This window comes from Cyprinus carpio, chromosome B5, assembly GCF_018340385.1.
Source record: "Cyprinus carpio isolate SPL01 chromosome B5, ASM1834038v1, whole genome shotgun sequence".
NCBI lineage: Eukaryota > Metazoa > Chordata > Actinopteri > Cypriniformes > Cyprinidae > Cyprinus > Cyprinus carpio.
The window spans coordinates 30484191-30503998 of record NC_056601.1 but is presented as its reverse complement, the minus strand read 5'-3'; the positions used below and the strand labels follow the sequence as shown (position 1 = coordinate 30503998).

The window sequence follows — 19808 nt, the reverse complement described above, 5'->3', positions numbered from 1 at the left end:
ATTTGCATAACACCACCCAAATGCTCATGCAAAGAAAGAAGGTGTAACTTTGATTCTCGCTGTAGTGTTGTTGCTGCCACCGCCACCATGTTGTGGAGATGCTGTGTGTTTTGTTGTGAAAGCGAAACTAATTTGTTTGGTCTTCCAAAAGAGGACACAATTAGAAATCAGTGGTTAACTTGTATTTACAATACTGTTTCAGAACAGTTCAACCCAAATATTCAGATGTGTGCAGCGCATTTTATAGAGGACTGTTTCCTGAACCTGGGAGAGTAGCCTACAATGCTGTCTGTTCTGACTCACAGCCTGTAATGTTTTCATATTTAAAGAATTTGCCACTGATGATTCAAATGTGAGATTTGAGCAATGTAGAGTAGCGCTTGTTATTTGTCGTTTCTCCGATCACAAATGCAGACATGGTTTATGTTAATGCAGCGTGATGCCACGCAACGCGTAAAAAGACAGTATAAGTCATTATAATCAGCAAATATGTCCCCACTGGATGCAACAAATGCCTCGTTTGTAATGTGTTTTATTGATCTTGTCTCATCGCGCCGGGACGCATCACAACATGGTAAGGGGTGTAACATTTCTGTCACACGCTTGAGGTATTCGGCCAATCACAATGCACTGGATAGCTGGCCAATCAGAGCACACATCACTTTTCAGAACGATGAGCCTTGTAAAAATCTATGCATTTCAGAAAGGCGGGACATAGAGGAGAAAAAATTATGTACATTATATGGAAAATAATGTGTTTTTTTAACCTTAACCCACATAAACACATTAAATTACACTAAATACACAAAATAATTGTCTTTTTTAGCAACGTCATATGACCCCTTTAAGCATTTATTAAGAAAGAAAGAAAGAAAGAAAGAAAGAAAGAAAGAAAGAAAGAAAGAAAGAAAGAAAGAAAGAAAGAAAGAAAGAAAGAAAGAAAGAAAGAAAGAAAGAAAAAGAAAAAACATAAAAGTTTAAATACCTCTGGATGGGTCCCTACCTCCTCTGTGGTATATGAGTAAATGACAGGGTGGAGCTTCTTTGGTGCATTTGTTGTGGCACTTCAATCTAACAAAAGAAAGCATGACAGAAATGTTTATTAGTTTGCTCTTGTAAAAGCAAATCAATGAATATTCAAAACAAGCACTTAATATGCAGTCATTATTTTGAGGGTGTCAAAAGCCAGCAAGTATCTTAGTAACAAGATGCCATAGTCAAGGGTGGTAGAGTGGAAACTATTAGGCAGGTAATTTATTCAAATAATCTTTTAATGATAATGATAATTATGCTCAATTTGAATGTTCAGACACTACTGCAGGCACAAAGTCTCTAGCGCTGAATTCTGAAGAGGCTGTGATGCAAACAAAAACATCAAATCACATCGTTACAAAGCTGAAATGTTAGGAATTTTCATTTTCAGAGATTTGAGTTGTTGCAAGAGATGGTAAAAGAAATAATAATAGATAATGGCGTGTATATTTAACATTTGACATTTATAGTCTACATTCAGTGATTCAGTCTGTAATTTCAGCATCAGACAGAATTACAAAAATAACTTAATTTTTTATGATCTTTTGATCTTTAAAGAATTTTAACCGTAAATGTAAACGTAAACGTGGTGTTTGCTGATGCAAAATTCAACACAAAGACTGCTAGGGATTGTTAAAAGTTGTTTTCATATATATTATGTATGGACCTCTTTCACATTTCCGGGTTTCTCAGCAGAAGAAGTCGTCATAGTTGAGTAAACGTCTATGGCAGTGAACGAGAGACTACCACAAAATTCATATATTTTGCTAAAATAGCAAAAGAAACACTCCATGATAGTGTTTTCATGACTTTCAAAAAAAGGAAAAAACAGAGAGAGATAACAGCAGTCAGTAGAGAGAACGATGTCAAATTTACTGTCACTCCCATAGACTCAGTATTAGAAACACTGTTTTAACACTGTATTATTATTTAATTATGTATCAAAAGTAATTTGTTTACCAATTTCGACTTTTTTGTTTTAATCATTTGACTTGTCATAATTGTTAGCATAATGTAAACATCTTGTAAAATTTTTTAACTTTTTATGTTATTATTATATTATTATTATTACTTTTATCTTATAATTATGACTTGGTTTCTTACCATTCCAGTGTTTTTTCTCATAATTATGACTACATAATCATTTCAATCTTTTGTCATAATTTAATTTTTTTATCTCATAATTATGACTTAGTATCTTATCATTTAAACTTTTATCTCATAATTATGACTACATAATTATTTCAACTTGTCATAACTGTTTTTATCACATTTCAACTTTTTGTTATAATTGTTTTATATTAGAATTCCAACTTTTTATTTCACAATTATGACTTAGTAATTTATAATTTCAACTTTTTATCTCATAATTATGACTACATAATTATTTTAACTTTTGTCATTACTGTTTTGTCATATTTCAACTGTTTTGTTATATTTGTTTTATATTATAATTTCAACTTTTTATCTCATAATTATGACTTAGTATCTCATAATTTCAACTTTTCATGTCATACTTATGAGTTTTAAAAGCATGATTTGTTTTCTTATGTGGCAGAAATGGGCTTCTATACTAAAGTTTTAGCACTTGCATGATTTACAGAAATATGGTTGATTTTCTTATGTTGGGGAAATGGGCTCCCATATAAACATTTTAGCACTTACTTGCAGTGTTTGCATTTTAAGCCGAACAGCATTCCTTTCCCGCACACGATACATGTCTGTGACATCCAATACTTTGTGGAAAACCTGTACAAGCACAAATAAGTACTGTGATTCATTACTGAGCCTTTTTTGAGACATTTTCCAAGAAAAAAACTCAAATTTCATCCATTTTTAAAATGCATGAAGCCATATGGATTTGTTTACTTCATTGTCAAACTATCAGCAGATGGTTCTGACCTTTTGACAACCACTCCTAAACTCTTCAGATGAAATAGCTAATGTGTCACAACAGCGATCACGTTTGCCAAGTAACCTTTTCATCGAGAGACAGATATGTCCAGCGAATGCCCAAAGATAGGTACTTCGGCAGTAATTCTCAAATTATAGTAATTTAATTGTAACTGAGGATCTTTCAGTATCTCCTTTGCACTCGACTGTGCTTTTGCACTTGACCAGTACACAAGAGGACAAAGGCTGTGCGGATGCATTGGTGATTGTTCAGCAGAATTGCATGGAAGCCAAGGTGCTCTCTTTATTCTTCATTTCTTCTATCTCTATCTCTTTTTGTTTACATGTAGTCACATTTGCCATTCTCCACAATAAAAGGGCCATTCAAATCTCCTGGAATAGAGTTCCTCTGAAGGGTCACTGTGCATTGCCAATCTATTTCTCTGATATGAACAGAAGCTGACAGTTAATAGAATATGACTAATGGGATCTGACAGTGTCAAAGTGTCTTCATTAGATTGAAGCTATACTGTCTCATAAAAGAGGAGGCTGGCTTTAGTACGCAGCTCACATCACTGTAGCCAGTTTAAAGTTGATATGAGCGTTTCAATTTTTTGGATCTGTTTATTGTAATTGCATTTTGAAACTGGCAGTTGTCCATCTATGATGACAAATAGACACTGATTTCCACATCTAAAGTACCAGGAAAATGAGAATTTGTTAGCATTGGTGAACTTTGCATATGTTTTGATGGCTAAGCTACTGTGAGCTCTCATTAAAAAACCCTTTATAACTTTGATCACAAAAGCACTGTGTTCCATGGACTAAGTGTTCTTTGTTTGACTTGGGATCGGTGGTATTTGGGGTAATCAAGTCATCAGATGTGAGTAGGCATGACTGGGGTTGCACAACCACACAAGTTAATTGGCTTGACATTTTGTAACCACTACCACAAATTCATATCTGCACAAAACTTACCTGTGTTTTATGGAGTTGCCGAGGTCTCTGCGAGGTATTTGAGGAGACCAGCGAGGAACAGACAGAGTATCTGGAACAGAATGGTTGGGTCAGACACAGGAAAACAGGATTAACACTTGTAAACAAAGAATTAAAAAAAAAAAATAACTATTATAAACCTTAAAATCACTTTCATAAAGAGGCTAAAAGATGTATCATAATTCTTGGATGAGCTATAAATTAAAAAAATAAATAAAAGCAATAAGTTACAAGAAGCCATACAGTGATTTTACCATGGTTAAGAGATTTTCTTAGCCACAGTATAAACAAAACAGCTTTAACAGTAAAATGATGAAGACAAATCTCTTAAATTATTTAAAACAGTTTAGAATTATTGGCAATAAAGTGATTTATTAACAATCATAACTCTAGCTTGCATTTATCTAGAATTCAGTTAAAATATCCATGTATTGTACAACAACCATAAAGCAATGCAAAACAATTTATTGTTTTATTGTTAAATGTTTTTTATATATATATATATATATATATATATATATATATATATATATATATATACACACACACACACACACCATATTTATATGTGTATGCTTTTAAGTGTATGTTTATATATATATATTTTTAAATGTATTTATATATTTATATGTGTATGCTATATATATATATATATATATATATATATATATATATATATATATATATATATTCCTGAATTGGTGACTGTAAAGACATTTATACAAGATATTTCCAAAAGATTTCTATTTGAAATAAATACATTTTTTTCTATTCATCCTGAAATTTTTTTTTTATCACTGTATCAATTTGCAACACTGGCAACTGTTTTCAGCATTGATAATAATAAATGTTTCTTGAGCATCAAATGAGCATTACAGTTAGACATATTAAAATAGAAAAGAGTTATTTCAAATTGTAATAATTTGACAATATTACTGTTTTACTGTATTTTTAATCAAATAGAAGAGAGACTTTCAAAAACATTTTTGGAAAACTTACAGACCACAAATTATGAATGGTAATGACTTAATTATCATTTGTTTTAGAAAAAATACATTGTATTTAATATATAGAAATCCTTAAATTCTTAAAAAGATCAATCTAATAGAATTTGAAGAATTTCGATTTGATGTCTCCTGTCATCAATCAAATGGATAAGATCTGATAAAACCTAAATGGAGACATGTAAGTCAATAATCGCATTTGCTTCCCACAGCACTGTTAGTTCGAAAAGCCACTCATCAGATTGTCCATGCTCAATTATACTCCATTTGTTTATGATTACAAGATACGAGGACAAGTACACAAGCAAATGTGCGTGCACACACACACACACACACATATACAATAATCTGCTCTGCCTTATTCTAAAAGCATAAAATACTGTATGAAAAAATATGAGGATCCTTGCATTCATAACCTGCCTCATAGTCTGCCTTTGATTATATATTCACTTGAGATTCCTGATGACTGCCTCTGTCAATGTGCATTGCTTGATGCTTATATCAAATATTGCTGTGAGTGTGTCTCTATTGTGACCTCGGCATTCTGTTCGGCTGGTTCTTTCAGGTGGATCAGGATGAACACGGAGTTCCAAATTAGATCAGAGCTTTGATCTGATCTTTGTTCTGGGGTGCTGGACTTCCCTTGAATCACGAGTGGTCTTGAGGCGAAAAATAGCATAAATATATGAGTGTTTTTCGAACTATGGGCACTTTAATGGCCCTGGGGTTTTTTTTATCAAAACTTACAGGCAAATTTAAACTTTTTATTATGTGACACTAGGACTTGGTGATAAAACAATAATTATCGCAATTTAATTTTCCTCGATAAAAAGATAACAAGAGTTCGATAAATGTTTTATATAATGTTTATGCACCACAAGTGGAACAAAACAGCGCGACTCATTTGAACCGTGCCACACACGGACCATTTATCCACTCAGCTCAAAGCAGTGAGCAAACTTAGCCACTTTTCGGACCCCCTTAGCAACTTTTTTCCAAAAAAAGTGCCTAGCAACTTCTTGGACAACAAATGTAAAAGGCGATATGACGCAATGATGTCATGAATATGCTAATTAGCATATGGTGTCATCTAGTGACATTTAGCGATTTTTCAAGCTGATTTAGCTACTGTCCATTGAAAGAAGTTGGCAACAGTGGTGCAAAGTTCAAACGGCAGCACAGCGCAAGCTTACTAGAGCAGATGTGTTTAATTACTGATAAGTCTTGGTCATCCAACACAGCAAAGAATTAAAGGTAACTTGGTAATTTAAACTAGTTTAAAGCCAGATGAAACAGCACTGACAAACTGGAGAAACGCTATGCGCAAGGATACAGTCAGAAAGCTTTTCAATCTACAAATCGCCATCATTTACTATGGATTTACTGTAGTAACACTAACTGCACCATGGTATTGTGGCAAAAATGTACATATATATACATACTGAATTTTATTACATTAATAATGTAGACATGAATTAAATATGTTAAAGGAGTAGTGAGAATATAATTACAGTATTTTTTGTGATTAAACTAAGTTTTTGTGCATTTATACTAAATGTAGTCTCTTTAGATACTGTTTTTCATACAAATACCTAGAAGACATATAGTTACATTTTTACCATGGTATTGAGGTGCTATATGTGTGTTTGTGACTGCTTATCATGATCTAAATGTATGCTACTACTGTATGGAAGACCAATGGTTAATTTTAATAAAACTCAAACAGTCTGAATAATTACATTTCACCATATAAAAATAAGGTTGTTCCAATTTTTTCAGATGTTACTGTTTTTGATAATGAACATAAATTTACTGTAAGCTACTTCTACTGTCAACTCAAGCTACTGTCAAATGTGCATTTCTAAGAAGCAAAAAATAAAAAAGTAATATTATCAATATAGCAGCCTGCACTGCTAACTGTGCTGAAGATACACATCATCAAAGTCCGTCAACACAAACCTGTTTCATGATTTGAAACAATATCACTCATTAGAACATGCAGAAACTAAGAAAATAATTTTTCTATTAAGATATTTATTTATTTATTTAAATTTAATTTGCCATGAATAAAAACAAGCACAAACTTTTCAACATGTCATACTGTTGTACACATGGGTGTCAATCATTCAGACTTTCCCACAAATGCTCAAAAACTCAAGGGCTGTGCAAATTAGATATAGCCTATGAACAAAATATTAAACAGACTGCTTCTAATGTACAAACTTAGCAATATGTGTACAAAATTATCTTTTTAATGCAGCTGGATTTATCCACTTATATGAATATACACGCTTGCATATAAAACATCCACGGTGAACAAAGAAAAGAACCCCTGCACTAATGTCTTTTGTACATTATTTCAATGATACCTTCATTAAAATGCTTAGACAATAATAAAAAAATATATTTTTACTATAGCAAAGTAATCCTGCTCATGCTAAGAAGTTCTTCTCCGAATTAAACATCCTGGAAATATAAAGGCATTTGATTATAAAACCAGAAGCTGGTCTTCATTGATATCTTTATACCTGGTATATGCATCAGTTTAGTACTTAACTATCAGAGATGTGCATGTCAGCCAGTGTTGTTATTGTTAAAACTATTTTAAAAATAATTTTTGATCATTGAAATAAAGCTGAAATATATATATATATATATATATATATATATATATATAATATATATATATAATATATATATATATATATAGATAGATATAGATAGATAGATCTAGAGATAATACAGATATACAGGTGAAAAGTTTGGAAACATTGCTATTTTTTTATGTTTTTGAAAGAAGTTTCTTCTGCTCATCAAGCCTGCATTTATTTGATCAAAAATACAGAAAAAAAATGTAATATTGTGATATATTAATACAATTTAAAATATATTTTTTTAAATGTATTATACTTTAAATTATCATTTATTTCTGTGATGCAAAGCTGAATTTTCAGGATCATCATCACATGATCCTTTAGAAATCATTCTAATATGATGATTCATTATCAAAGTTGGAAACAGTTCTGCTGCTTAATATTTTTTCAGAACATGTGATACGTTTTTAGGATACTTTGATGAATAAAAAGTAAAAAAAAAAAAAAAAAAAAAAAAGAAGCTATGTTTTTAAATATAAATATTTTGTAACAACAATATACACTAATGGTCAGTAATTTGGGGTCAGTAATTTTTTTTCTTTCTTTTTTTTAAAATAAAAATCAATACTTTTATTCAGCAAGGATGTGTTACAATTGATAAAAAGTGATAGTAAAGAAAATATATTATTAGAAGATATATTATTAGAATTTTTTTTTTTTTTTAATAAATGCAGTTCTTTTTAACCTTTTATTCATCAAATATATTAGACAGCAGAACTGTTTCCAACACTCATAATAAATCAGAATATTAGAATGATTTCTAAATGATCATGTGATAGACTGGATGTTACATGTGACACTGAAGGCTGGAGTAATGATGCTGAAAATTCAGCTTTGCATCACAGGAATAAATTATTTTTTTAAATATATTCAATAGAAAACTATTATTTTAAGTTGTAATAATATTTCACAATATTACGGTTTGTTTTCTGTGTTTTTTGATCAAATAAATGCAGGCTTGATGAGCAGAAGAGACTTCTTTCAGAAACATAAATAATAGTAATGTTTCCAAACTTTTGACCTGTACTGTATATATATAATATATATATATATATATATATATATATATATATATATATATAGCTATCTCTATATATATATATATATATATATATAATTACAGTGAACATATATAAATATGTAAAAACAAATGATCATAAACTAGCATAACACTACAGTGATAATTTTAGACAAAACCCTTGCTTGCTTGTTTCTATGGTAACCACTCAAAGTTTTAAAGGAGATGATGCAAATTATAACAAAAACCAGAAACTAATCTTATTTACTATAATAATCAAATACATTTGTAAGGATTAAACTGAAACAACAACCAACTGAAAAATGATCCAAGAACTGACAACAGACTTCAGAATCCATCAAAAAAAGTACTGTGGTGGTAGCAAGGTACAAGGATTGTATCATATAAATAATATGGAACAGAATGATTACTAATTTCTATACCATGGCATTTACAAATCAAATCATTTCATCCTATGAAGAAACAGAGACAAAGTGAGCCGTTTTTTTATTAGACCCAAGTTTACCTGACAAACTCAATTCCTCTCACACCAGGTGGATGTTTTATCCGCAGGCACAGACACAGACTTGTAAATACAAACCAGCATCAATACTGAGCAGGTGAATGTGTGTTTAATTGGTGCATCTTAAAAAAATTATAAATAAATAACTACACCACTAATATTGCTAAAAATACCAGCTACCAGAGGCAGATGTCTAATTTACAGAAAAACATAGATACGTTTCTTTCTTTCCATTTTTAAATCAACAGCCAGTCATTAAAAACCACGATGCTGACTCAATCGCTAAATTAACTATCAAATTTAGACATGACAAGACAAACTAGAGTTTTTTTTTTTTTTGTAGCAGATGAAGCAACAGTTGGCCAGCTGCCACAACTGGCCAATCACATGCCAGTGTCACTGATATAAATATCACAGGCATCTTACAATCAGACAGACTAAACAAAATGGTTTGTAAAACAATGACTAACATATTGATTCACCTCTTAGTCTTTTCCAGAACACGACAAAACACCATTATTGGATTTACAGTTTGGTAAGGTTTCAGCTGAGAGGCTTTTTTCAATAGGGAAACATGAGTGACGTTAAATATATTTAACACCTGCTTTTGACCTGCTCTTAAACAATTCTATGGATTTGACTGACAGCCTGATAAATGATGTGATTAAAGTGCTGCACTGTGTCTTTGTGTCATGACGATAAATTGTCGCAGCCAAGATATTACGGTCCAAAGTTGGCTTTTGCATTGTACAGTAGTTTAAAATCTTTCTATAGCTTGAAAATGACAAAAGAGTCCTCAAACTCTTTCTAAGTAATGAAATTAAATGGAGACCAAAGGAAACTTGGACAAAGGATGTTGCATTTGCACAAATCCCGATTAAAAACACATATACCTCGCCAGTACTATTTTTTGTGCTATTTTCGTTTTCTGTCTAAAAGTCAAAGTTTTACTGTGTCTCTCTGTTGTGAAGTTGTGGATAATCTGCAAAATAAAAGCAAAATAAATAAATGTTTGCATCATTATCATCATCAGTATTATTAATATTATGACCCTGAACATTATCACAAACTATGCACTGCCAATATATCAAAATGTATAATCAAAAGTCAGAAATTTTCATTCGAATGCAAACATTTTAATTTCTCCTTAGGAATTTTAAGAAAAACATTTGAGATTCTTAACATTCGGGGCTTAATTTGTGCCGGAACAATCTGGATCTGGATCCAGCACCTCCGAAATCTAATCGGGCACCTCATTAGGGGGATCCCCATCTCATATAACACTTAAAGTTAAACCAAGCATAAGAATACTAAAATATATAATATATACAGAACAAGAACGAAAAAGTATAAGTAGCTATAAACAAGCCAAAACGAATTCAAGTTTGCAATGCTAGAAAATGTTGTGTGTGCGTGAGGCGCTGGCATTCACTCACACTAAAAACAGAACATGTGCTTTCAAAAAAAAAAAAAAAAAAAAAAACATACAGGATGCGCTTTCTGTCATCTCAGTTTACCTTCTGAAACTTTCCTTGAACTTGTTTGTGGAGTGCCGCACTTCACAAAAATGAACCAAACTCAGCAGTACATTTGCAACTATTTTTTCTTAGAGTTTGCATAGAGTTTTTTCTTTTGTTTTGTTAATCTGTTAATTGTCAAATATATTTATCTTATTTATTTATTTATTTTACACTATGATTTTATGAAGAAAAAAAAAACATTGAATGTAGGCTAACGTACATAGGCTTTAGGCCCATAAATTTTCCTTAAAGGGGTCATATGATGCGATTTCAAGTTTTCCTTTCTCTTTGGGGTTTTACAAGCTGTTTGTGAATAGATAAGATCCCTAAAGTTGCAAAGACTAAAGTCTCATACCCAAAGAGATATTCTTTATAAAAGTTAAGAGTTGTCCACACCCTCCTAAAATGCCTCGTTTAAACATGCCCCCACATGTTTACATAATGATGTGGGAAGATTTGCATAATGCCGCCAAAATGTTCACGCAAAAAAAGAATGGTGTAACTTTGATTCTCGCTGTTGCCACCACCGCCATGTTTGTATTGAATTGAAATAGGTATTAGTAGTGGGGTGGTTTGTTTGTTGTTAGATGAAAATTATTTTGTTTTGTGTTTTTTTTTCATTTTTTTTTACATGTATTGTTATTTTTTGTTTTTTATGCCCCGCCTTTCTGAAACGCACCGATTTTTACATAGGTTAATGCGCTAGACTTTGGGATTGGGTTCCCGCGGGACGCAAATCTCCGGTTAGGGTAAAACCCCCGCTACCGTGAGATTTGCCTATTTAAATACCCCGCATATTGATAGCGGCTCACTGATGTGCGAAAATTATATGCCATATACGGGAGCAGGACACACATTGCAGGAACGCGGGAGGTAGGGTACAACGGGGCTAAAGGCACACCTTAAGAAAAACTGTGCTATTCACTGCGCCTAAAATATATTTCAAAATAATACATACAAAATAATAAATACAAAAATATGTTTGTATTGACTATTAACGGAGCAACTGATTTTGTGTAAAAAATAAACAATTCAAGTTATTTGTTTTGTTTAAAAATCCTATAAATGTATGAGGTGGCAAGAGTGGTCTTTTTACCCCACACGGGGGAAGAGGTGCCCCAGCACCGGGTGTAAAAGGCCCACAGAGCCCCATAGATTAAAAACACTAAGCTAAAATAGTTTTTTTTTTTTTTTTTGTTTTTTTTTTTATAATGTTTAAGTTAATACTTGGTCAAAACATTACACACTTTAGCAAAGTTTGTACTATTTTCTGCAACATTTTGAAAAAATATAAATTATTTTTTGTTCCAGTCTGCATATAGGCGTTTTGTGGCATATCGCCGAAAATAACTTAAGTTACACTTTCAGTTTTGATCGTACAGGTAAGAGCAATACATCAATAGAATCAGGGTAAAGGGTCTACTTTTATTTGTATACACACATAATAAGAAAACTTTGGGCATTTATAAAATAAAAAAAAAAACAAACAGAGTGCGCTGTCTTTCTGCAGCCTTTGTCTGCGTGATCTTCATTTAGAAATACGTTATTAAAATGAACTGAACTTAACAAATACTCTACAAAAGAGATATGAGAGATATTTCTATAGAAATCTTGACATGTCTACTTTTTAAACTAACCAAGTCTTATCGACAACAAATATGAGGTAATAAAGTAATCCATATGAAACCAACGCGATGTCCAGGTCTTTACAATATGTTTTTTGTTGTGTGTTTTTTTTTTTAATGACCCGCCCCAAACACGCCCCGCAAATACAAAGTTACAATTTCTTTTACCCGCCCCAACCGACCCGCGGGTAACCCACGCGCTATAGATATATAAACATCCATGTGTGCCAGCGCGCGGCGCGCTTAAACATTATTAATATCATGTTTTTAAATATGATGGTTTCATTCTAAACATGGTGAGTTATCTCCAAGAAGGACACCCAACATAATATGGTATTTAGCATCTGAATCTAACCATATCATGTCAACAAATGGAAAAGTCATGTCTATTAATTATCATGTTAATCACGCTACAGCTGGGGGTGCTTTTTTACCCCAAATACCATATATTTACATATTCTTTCATTTAAAAAGCGTTGCTTTAATTATCATAATCAAAAATCATAAAGAAGACCTTTGTCTCAAATATATGCATTGATTTTAGCTATTCTCATTTGCTACTAAATCAACAACATATGGGAGGCGGCACGAGCAGAATAATATATATATATATACTATATATATATATATATAAGCCTAGATATTCATCAAGCAAGCACAGAATCAACTTTGCGCGCTGCTGCACGCGATCGTGTCAAGATATCAAACAGATAACCCCCCGTGTTTTGTTCTGTTTTTGACAGAAGCACATATCGGACTATTTTTAAAAATATCAGCATAAACAAAACTGATTTCAAATTTAATTTAAGCACTTTCAAGGACCTATGTTAGTTTTCAAGTACTTTCCAGGCCTTGAATCCATATGTCTGAAATTCAAGTACTTTCAAGTACTTTCAAGAAGCGTGGGAACCCTGGATTGGCCAAATGCCTCAAGCGTGTGACAGAAATGTTACGTCCCTTAACATATTGTGATGCCCTGTCCGGCCAGAGCCCTTTAAATCATTGACCCATTTTTTTAAGTCTTGCGACCCAGGGATTGAAAGTGAATAGGTACATATACATTACATGCACTTATGGTTTTCTGAAAGTCGCATTGCTTGGCATTGTATCTTGAAGGGAACTTGTCGTGATGGACACTTCAGAGAGCTATTTGTGTTGTTGGACAATGCTGCAAGGAGACGCTGAAGAACTGAGGAAATACGCTTATGAATAAGTGCTTATATGCCCATACACCGGCAGCCTCCACTTGCACGAGCTCGTGCACAAAATGACTACGAGTTTAAACTTTTGAATTCAATACAAATGTCGAGGGCTGTGTTTCTGTCAGACTTTGTTGGGCATAATGCATAATGTCATGGTGTTTTACGTCCACAAATGGTCATGTACATCAAAACAGTTGGATAGAAAACCCCATAGAGATTGCACATACAGTATGTTCTGTTACCTTTTCCCACCCCACTAACTTGCCGGCTCTGCCAAGCCCCCTTGTTCCGGCACCTCAAAATTTACAAATTAAGCACCGGCAATATCCAAACGCCAACAATAGCCTCTGGGATGTTTGTCTTTCTCTACCCTACTCTCAACTTTCAGTTGTGATGTCCAGAGTTAAACTACACATAAGCATTTCATAGTATTGCACACACTGTTTGTATTCTGTGTGAATGTCAAGAAACTTAAAAACTGTGAAGTACAGACCTTGGGCAAACTGTTGCGTGCTGTGTACAATTATACTGTCACCACATGCAGAAAATCACCAGATGCATTACGAAGGCTGACGACACTAGTGAGGCCTGGTAACTGCCACCGCTTCCGGCCTGGAGCCCCATCGGGAAGTCCAGAATGCAAGTAATGCCATTACAGAGGCTGCCACAAACCCAATGAGATTATAGCCCTGCAACTGGTTTATCGGAAATTCAACTATAACGATCTTTCATCTGGTTATGCAACAAGCTCTTGCATCCCAAACTCTGGAGGAATTTAGATTTTGGGGTAAAAAATTCTAAGCATCATGGTTATTATCATTAAGTAAAAAGAGAACTAAAACTAAAACATTTAAACATTTGTGTTATTGAAATAAAGCTGAAAATTTGCTGTACATTTACTCACCCTTTAGACCATACAAGATGTAGATGAGTTTGTTTTCTCCTTCATAACAGAGTTGGAGAAATTTAGTATTACATCACTTGCTCACCAGTGGATCCTTTGCAGTGAATGGGTGCCGTCAGAATGAGAGTCCAAACAGCTGATAAAAAAATCATAATAATCCACAAGTAATCCACATGACTGAAAAATCCACTAACATATTTGTTTAGAATTATTTTGAACTGTTTTGATCTGTGCATATTTCTCTCCTGATCCAACAGACAAGACTACTTTTTTTTCACTGGAGAAAGCAATATTATGGAAAGAGAAACATAGTTTAGCCAGAAGCAACAGTTTGATGTTAGAAACATCTTAATGATTGATTTATTACAAACACACAGCTTTCACTTCACAAGATGTTAATTGATGGACTGGAGTCACGTGGATTACTTGTGGATTATTGTCATGTTTTAATCAGCTGTTTGACTCTCATTCTGACGGCACCCATTCAATGCAGAGGATCCATTGGAGAGCAAGTGATGTAATGCTACATTTCTCCAAATCTGTTCTAATTTTTCGGTGAACTATTCGTTTACATTTCTGACTGAAAATAAAATAATAAAAAAAAACTAAAAATGAACTAAAATAAAAATAAACTGAACCTAAATAAAAAAGACTACAAAAAATGTCATTACATAAAAAATACACAATGACTAAAAATAGTACTGTAGGACTAAAATTAATAGGGTAACACTTTATTTTGAGGACCAATTCTCACTATTAACTAGCTGCTTATTGGCATGCATATTAGCAGCATATTGGCTGTTTATTAGTACTTACAAAGGACATATTAATGCCTTATTCTACATTACCTTATTTTAGATCCCTTAAACCTACTCCATACCTAAACTTAACAACTACCCTACTAACTATTAATAAGCAGCTAATTATGATTGTATGGATGGAAAACTCAATTAATAGTGAATATGTGTTCCCTATTCTAAAGTGTTACCCTCAACAGTGGTTGGATTTCAATAAGAGCCAAAAAAAATGTATTAAGTATTAATTTGTCAAACCCATCAAAAAAGAGAGAGATGACAAGTAAAACATCCTAACAGTTACCTCTCCGGATATTTCCCACAGTGTACAATGTACAAAGCATACAGCAGACTGCCAAAGCTTGGAGGGGATCTATCATTCATAATTCTGGAAACAAGCAGTCAAAACTTTTCCTTCCATCTGTATGATAATCTCATTCCAAAACAGAGTCTTTTGCGTCATTCATTATTGTGTCATTCCCAGTCTTCTCACATACACACTGCTTCCGTTCGGCCCATTATTTCTCTAATAGCCCACGCTAAGAGGCCCCCGGTGTAGAAGACATTGGGCTTGGATAATATGCGCCCACACGATGCCAGGTGTCCTGGGACACATGTAGGTTTGGGACACTGCCCTTTTAGTAGGTGATAAGAAGGGAAGTCACATTGTGAAAGAAAGGACAAAGAAAGTTGCAATTGACCAACGTGCGTCATCAGACATCTGTCAACACTAGCTGTGATCTAATGATGCTGACCAAGAGTTTGAATGCCTTTAAACACGCACTTGGGATAAAGCTATGCAATGCTGTGCAAAAAAGAAATTCAGATCATGGATTTTTCTCGAAATGAGAAAGTTTAGGAACAAAATATAATGGTAGTGCATTATAGGAACATACTAAAAAACGATTAGTAAATATGATGCATTTCTTGCATATTTCTTATAAATACTGTATAAATGAAATTATATAATGGTTTTGCATTATAGTTTGATGTTAAAAAATGGTTATTAAAGTTAATACAATTCTATGGAAGATTGTCAACTTTTTTTTTTGAATAATGTGTACTGATTAACTGTGCACAATAAAACCAGAAATGTATTAAGTCAATCAATGGTGAATTTTGATTTCATGTTGACTTGAAGTTATATAACAAAAATATATAGATTTTTTTTTTTTTTTATAAAAATGAATTACCATAAATTATGTTAAATTTTATATATATTATATTATAATATCTATCTTATATATATATATATATATATATATATATATACACACACACAAACACACATATTTATAACAAAAAAATAATAAAACCAAAAATTATAATTATAATAAGAAACAATTATAATCACTGTAACTTTAGGTAAAGTGTCCTTAATGTTCATGTGTTTATCTGATAATAATGACACCAGATTGCTTTAGTGTTCTGTCTGGATATTTCCCATGTGTTTATTTCCAAGCAACAAAACATGTACCACACACAGAGACATGCAGAGGTTCTTCACGAGTTATGTTCTCATCAGCTGTGTTTTAGGTAGGACTGAAAAAATGTGTTATCCTGCAAAGGTTAATGTCTGTTACTCACTTGCTGAGGGGGTCTCAGAGTGCACCGGTGGTGTCGAAGGGACAAAATTGGGGAAAAAGAAGGAGCGGAGTGAGTGATCGGAGTGGAGAGGAGAGCGCTGGGTTGGCAGGTTTTCACAGCTCCCAGCCACACTGCTGTGGATCTTCAAGTTCAGCGGCTTGTTCTTCTTTTTTGCTCTACAAGACAGTCAGAGGGAAAGACAAGATCACAGTGTTTACAATGTTGTATCTTGTTTCAAAACAACCACTTGCACGTCATGCTCCAGAAACAGATTTAGCTTCAAAACTCTGCATAGGTAAATTCGCATACATAAGCATGCTTAAATAAATTGATGTACTCAAAAACATTTTTTTTTAATTAAATTGCCTTGGTTAGGGTTGTTTGAACATTATAACACAGACCTGTCCATTTAGTGCATGAATGCAGTGCAGATTTAAATTAAGCTTTAGACCTGTTAGCAATGACAACCGAACCTAAAGAACATTTTATTGATAATTTTGGTAATATTTATTTATTTATTTATTTTATTTTTTTGTGGATTTCTGACCAAGTAAAATCGGCTCTTTATAATCAAAAAGGAGTAGACAGTCTAAAACAAATAAAATAAAATAAAATAAAATAAAATAAAATAAAATAAAATAAAATGTAAATAAATATGAATAATTTGCAAATAAAGCAGTGATTCATAACTGGTTCACTGATTATAATGCAATCTTTCTCAGAATATCTCACAAAACAAGTATTGGCATTATAATGTAAATTATGTTAATTAATGTAACTCAGATTATGATTTTTGTCATAATCCTGTAGCCCTGAACTCATAACAAGTCCTTTCATGCTACAGTTTTTGTTGCTGTCTTGAGGACTTCTTGCATATCAGTAGGACACACTCAATCTGTTAAACAATGTTGCTCACAGCATACAGTATATGAGAAGTTGCTTATTTAAACCCAAGTTTGCCTGTGAACTCAGGAAAGCTATTCTCCAACTGAGTCACACAATGAGAGATTTCTGGCTTCACACAATGAATAAACAGACCACAGGTTATCATGAGGGCACAGTCAGCAATTAAAAAATACATTATAGCATTCAAATCCAATTAGATCCATTTATTTTCTGTGTGGGTGCATGTTTGCAAGGGCAGATGTCTTGCTGTTCAGAATATCCTTCTTTCTTCTCTATGAAAATGTCATCATGTCACCTTTCTCTTAACTTCATTGAGTCTATCATGTTTAATAATCAACCTAATAACCTAATAATGAAACAGACTTGGAAGCAAATGTGAAATCTGCTCTAGATATTTTCCCTCATGATGTCATTACTGCTATGAGCGACTCTCGCTGTCAGATCCAGATGCAGCTGAAAATATGCATTCGCATGTGATCAAGTGCTACGCATAACTAAGGCTTTACCACTTGTTTTTTTACCTGTTTACAAGCATTTCTCAATACTGAGTACATTTTTTTTTAAATACTTCACATTCCTCCAGTTTGCACTTTCAGTCAGCAGTTTATTTTCTGTCAAACCATCAGAGCATTTCATCAACCCATTCTACCATACAAACACTCCTGTGTGCAAAAAGGGGTTGTGCATTTTTACTAATGCAAAACATGGAAATGTAAAACATGAATTTTGCCAGATATTCTCACTAAATCTATTTTGTATCAAAAGAAAGACAAAATAATCTATGGTTTAGTCTACAGACACCACTGTTGTGCTGTTTGTATTGAGAAATGCACATAAACAACTGTTACAAAAAAAAACTGTATCCAAGATTTAAAGGGATAGTTCATTTAAAAATTCTGCCGTTCTTCCAAATGTGTATGTTCTGTGGGTTTTTTGTTTGTTTTTTTTTTCGTTTTTTTTAGCTATTTGACACAGAAGAGGATATTCTGAAGAATATGGGTAACCAAACAGTTGATGGTAGCCATTGACTTCCATAGTATGGAAGAATGGCTATGGAAGTCAATGGCTACTGTCAACTGCTTGGTCACAACATTCTTCAAAATATCTTATTTTGTGTTTAACACAAGAAAGAAACTCATACATGTTTGGAACAAGTGTATGGTGAGTCAATGATGACATAATTTTCATTTTTGGGTGAACTACCCCTTTAAACATGCCACACAACAAATGAACAGTAACAGCTAAACTACAGGATAAATAATATGTATCTATCATATTGATAAAACAATTGTATTATTTTTTTTTCTCAAATCATCTTGCGTGCCAGATTGGACTCCTCCACAAGTCAAAATTGTGTTTGACGACCCAAATTTAATTTGTAACTAGACAGCAAAACAGTTTTCACCATATGAAAGAGCTTGAGTTGAATCAAAAGAAAAGTGTGAGCATCAAAACATCCCCGATTGGCAATTTTCAATGGTCAGATCATTCACTGAAACCACTTCTAAATGTAATAAATGAACAAATTGGATTTGATTTTACCCTGTGTAAATGTGGTGTCCTTTTGGTAAAAGCATTGATATTTATGAAGCTTTAAACTAGGATGGATAGACAGAAATGTCAACTAATTGCAAATTAAAAAGGAATAACTTACAACACGATGCAAATCATTAACAGAAGAATGATTTTATTCCAAAAACGGAGGAAAGAAATTTATTGTTCAGCAATGGTTAGATATTTTTGGTGCATTGTGAGCATGTTTGTGTGTCTACCGCCAATAATAACAATGTGCAAGTCTCTGAGAGCACAATGTATTAGTGTGTGGATTTGACAAATACTGACAGTGTGTGTGAGAGAAGCTTTCTTATTGTGCAGGAATAAGCAGAACGGTGAGGTGTGTGAACGCGAATGTGAAGAAAAAAGGGAGTCGGAGAACAGGAGACAAACAAACAGACAAATAAAGATGGATCAACAGGGTGACAGGCAGAGAAACCGACTGGCAGCAAACTACTGATGACAGATTCTCATTCTTTTTTATGCTTTTTGCTTCACTTTGTGGTCTCTCTCTTTTTTATTTTCATTTTATTGTGTTGTCTTGAAGTTTAAGGTTGGATGTAAAGTGGCAAATAATCTGACATTTGCATCAAAAT

General features: G+C 33.0%; 1 protein-coding gene across 1 annotated transcript in view; it reads right to left on the bottom strand.

Annotated features, from left to right (window-relative positions):
• LOC109079136 (kinase suppressor of Ras 2) overlaps positions 1 to 19808 on the bottom strand; it is a 79113-nt gene that overhangs the window by 23606 nt on the left and 35699 nt on the right. Inside the window, exons 6-9 of the mRNA XM_042723447.1 lie at positions 16753 to 16928; positions 3904 to 3973; positions 2698 to 2781; positions 986 to 1071 (exon numbers count right to left, since the gene is read on the bottom strand). Of these exons, the coding sequence (XP_042579381.1) occupies positions 986 to 1071; positions 2698 to 2781; positions 3904 to 3973; positions 16753 to 16928 (416 nt within the window). The remainder of the gene's footprint in view (positions 1 to 985; positions 1072 to 2697; positions 2782 to 3903; positions 3974 to 16752; positions 16929 to 19808) is intronic.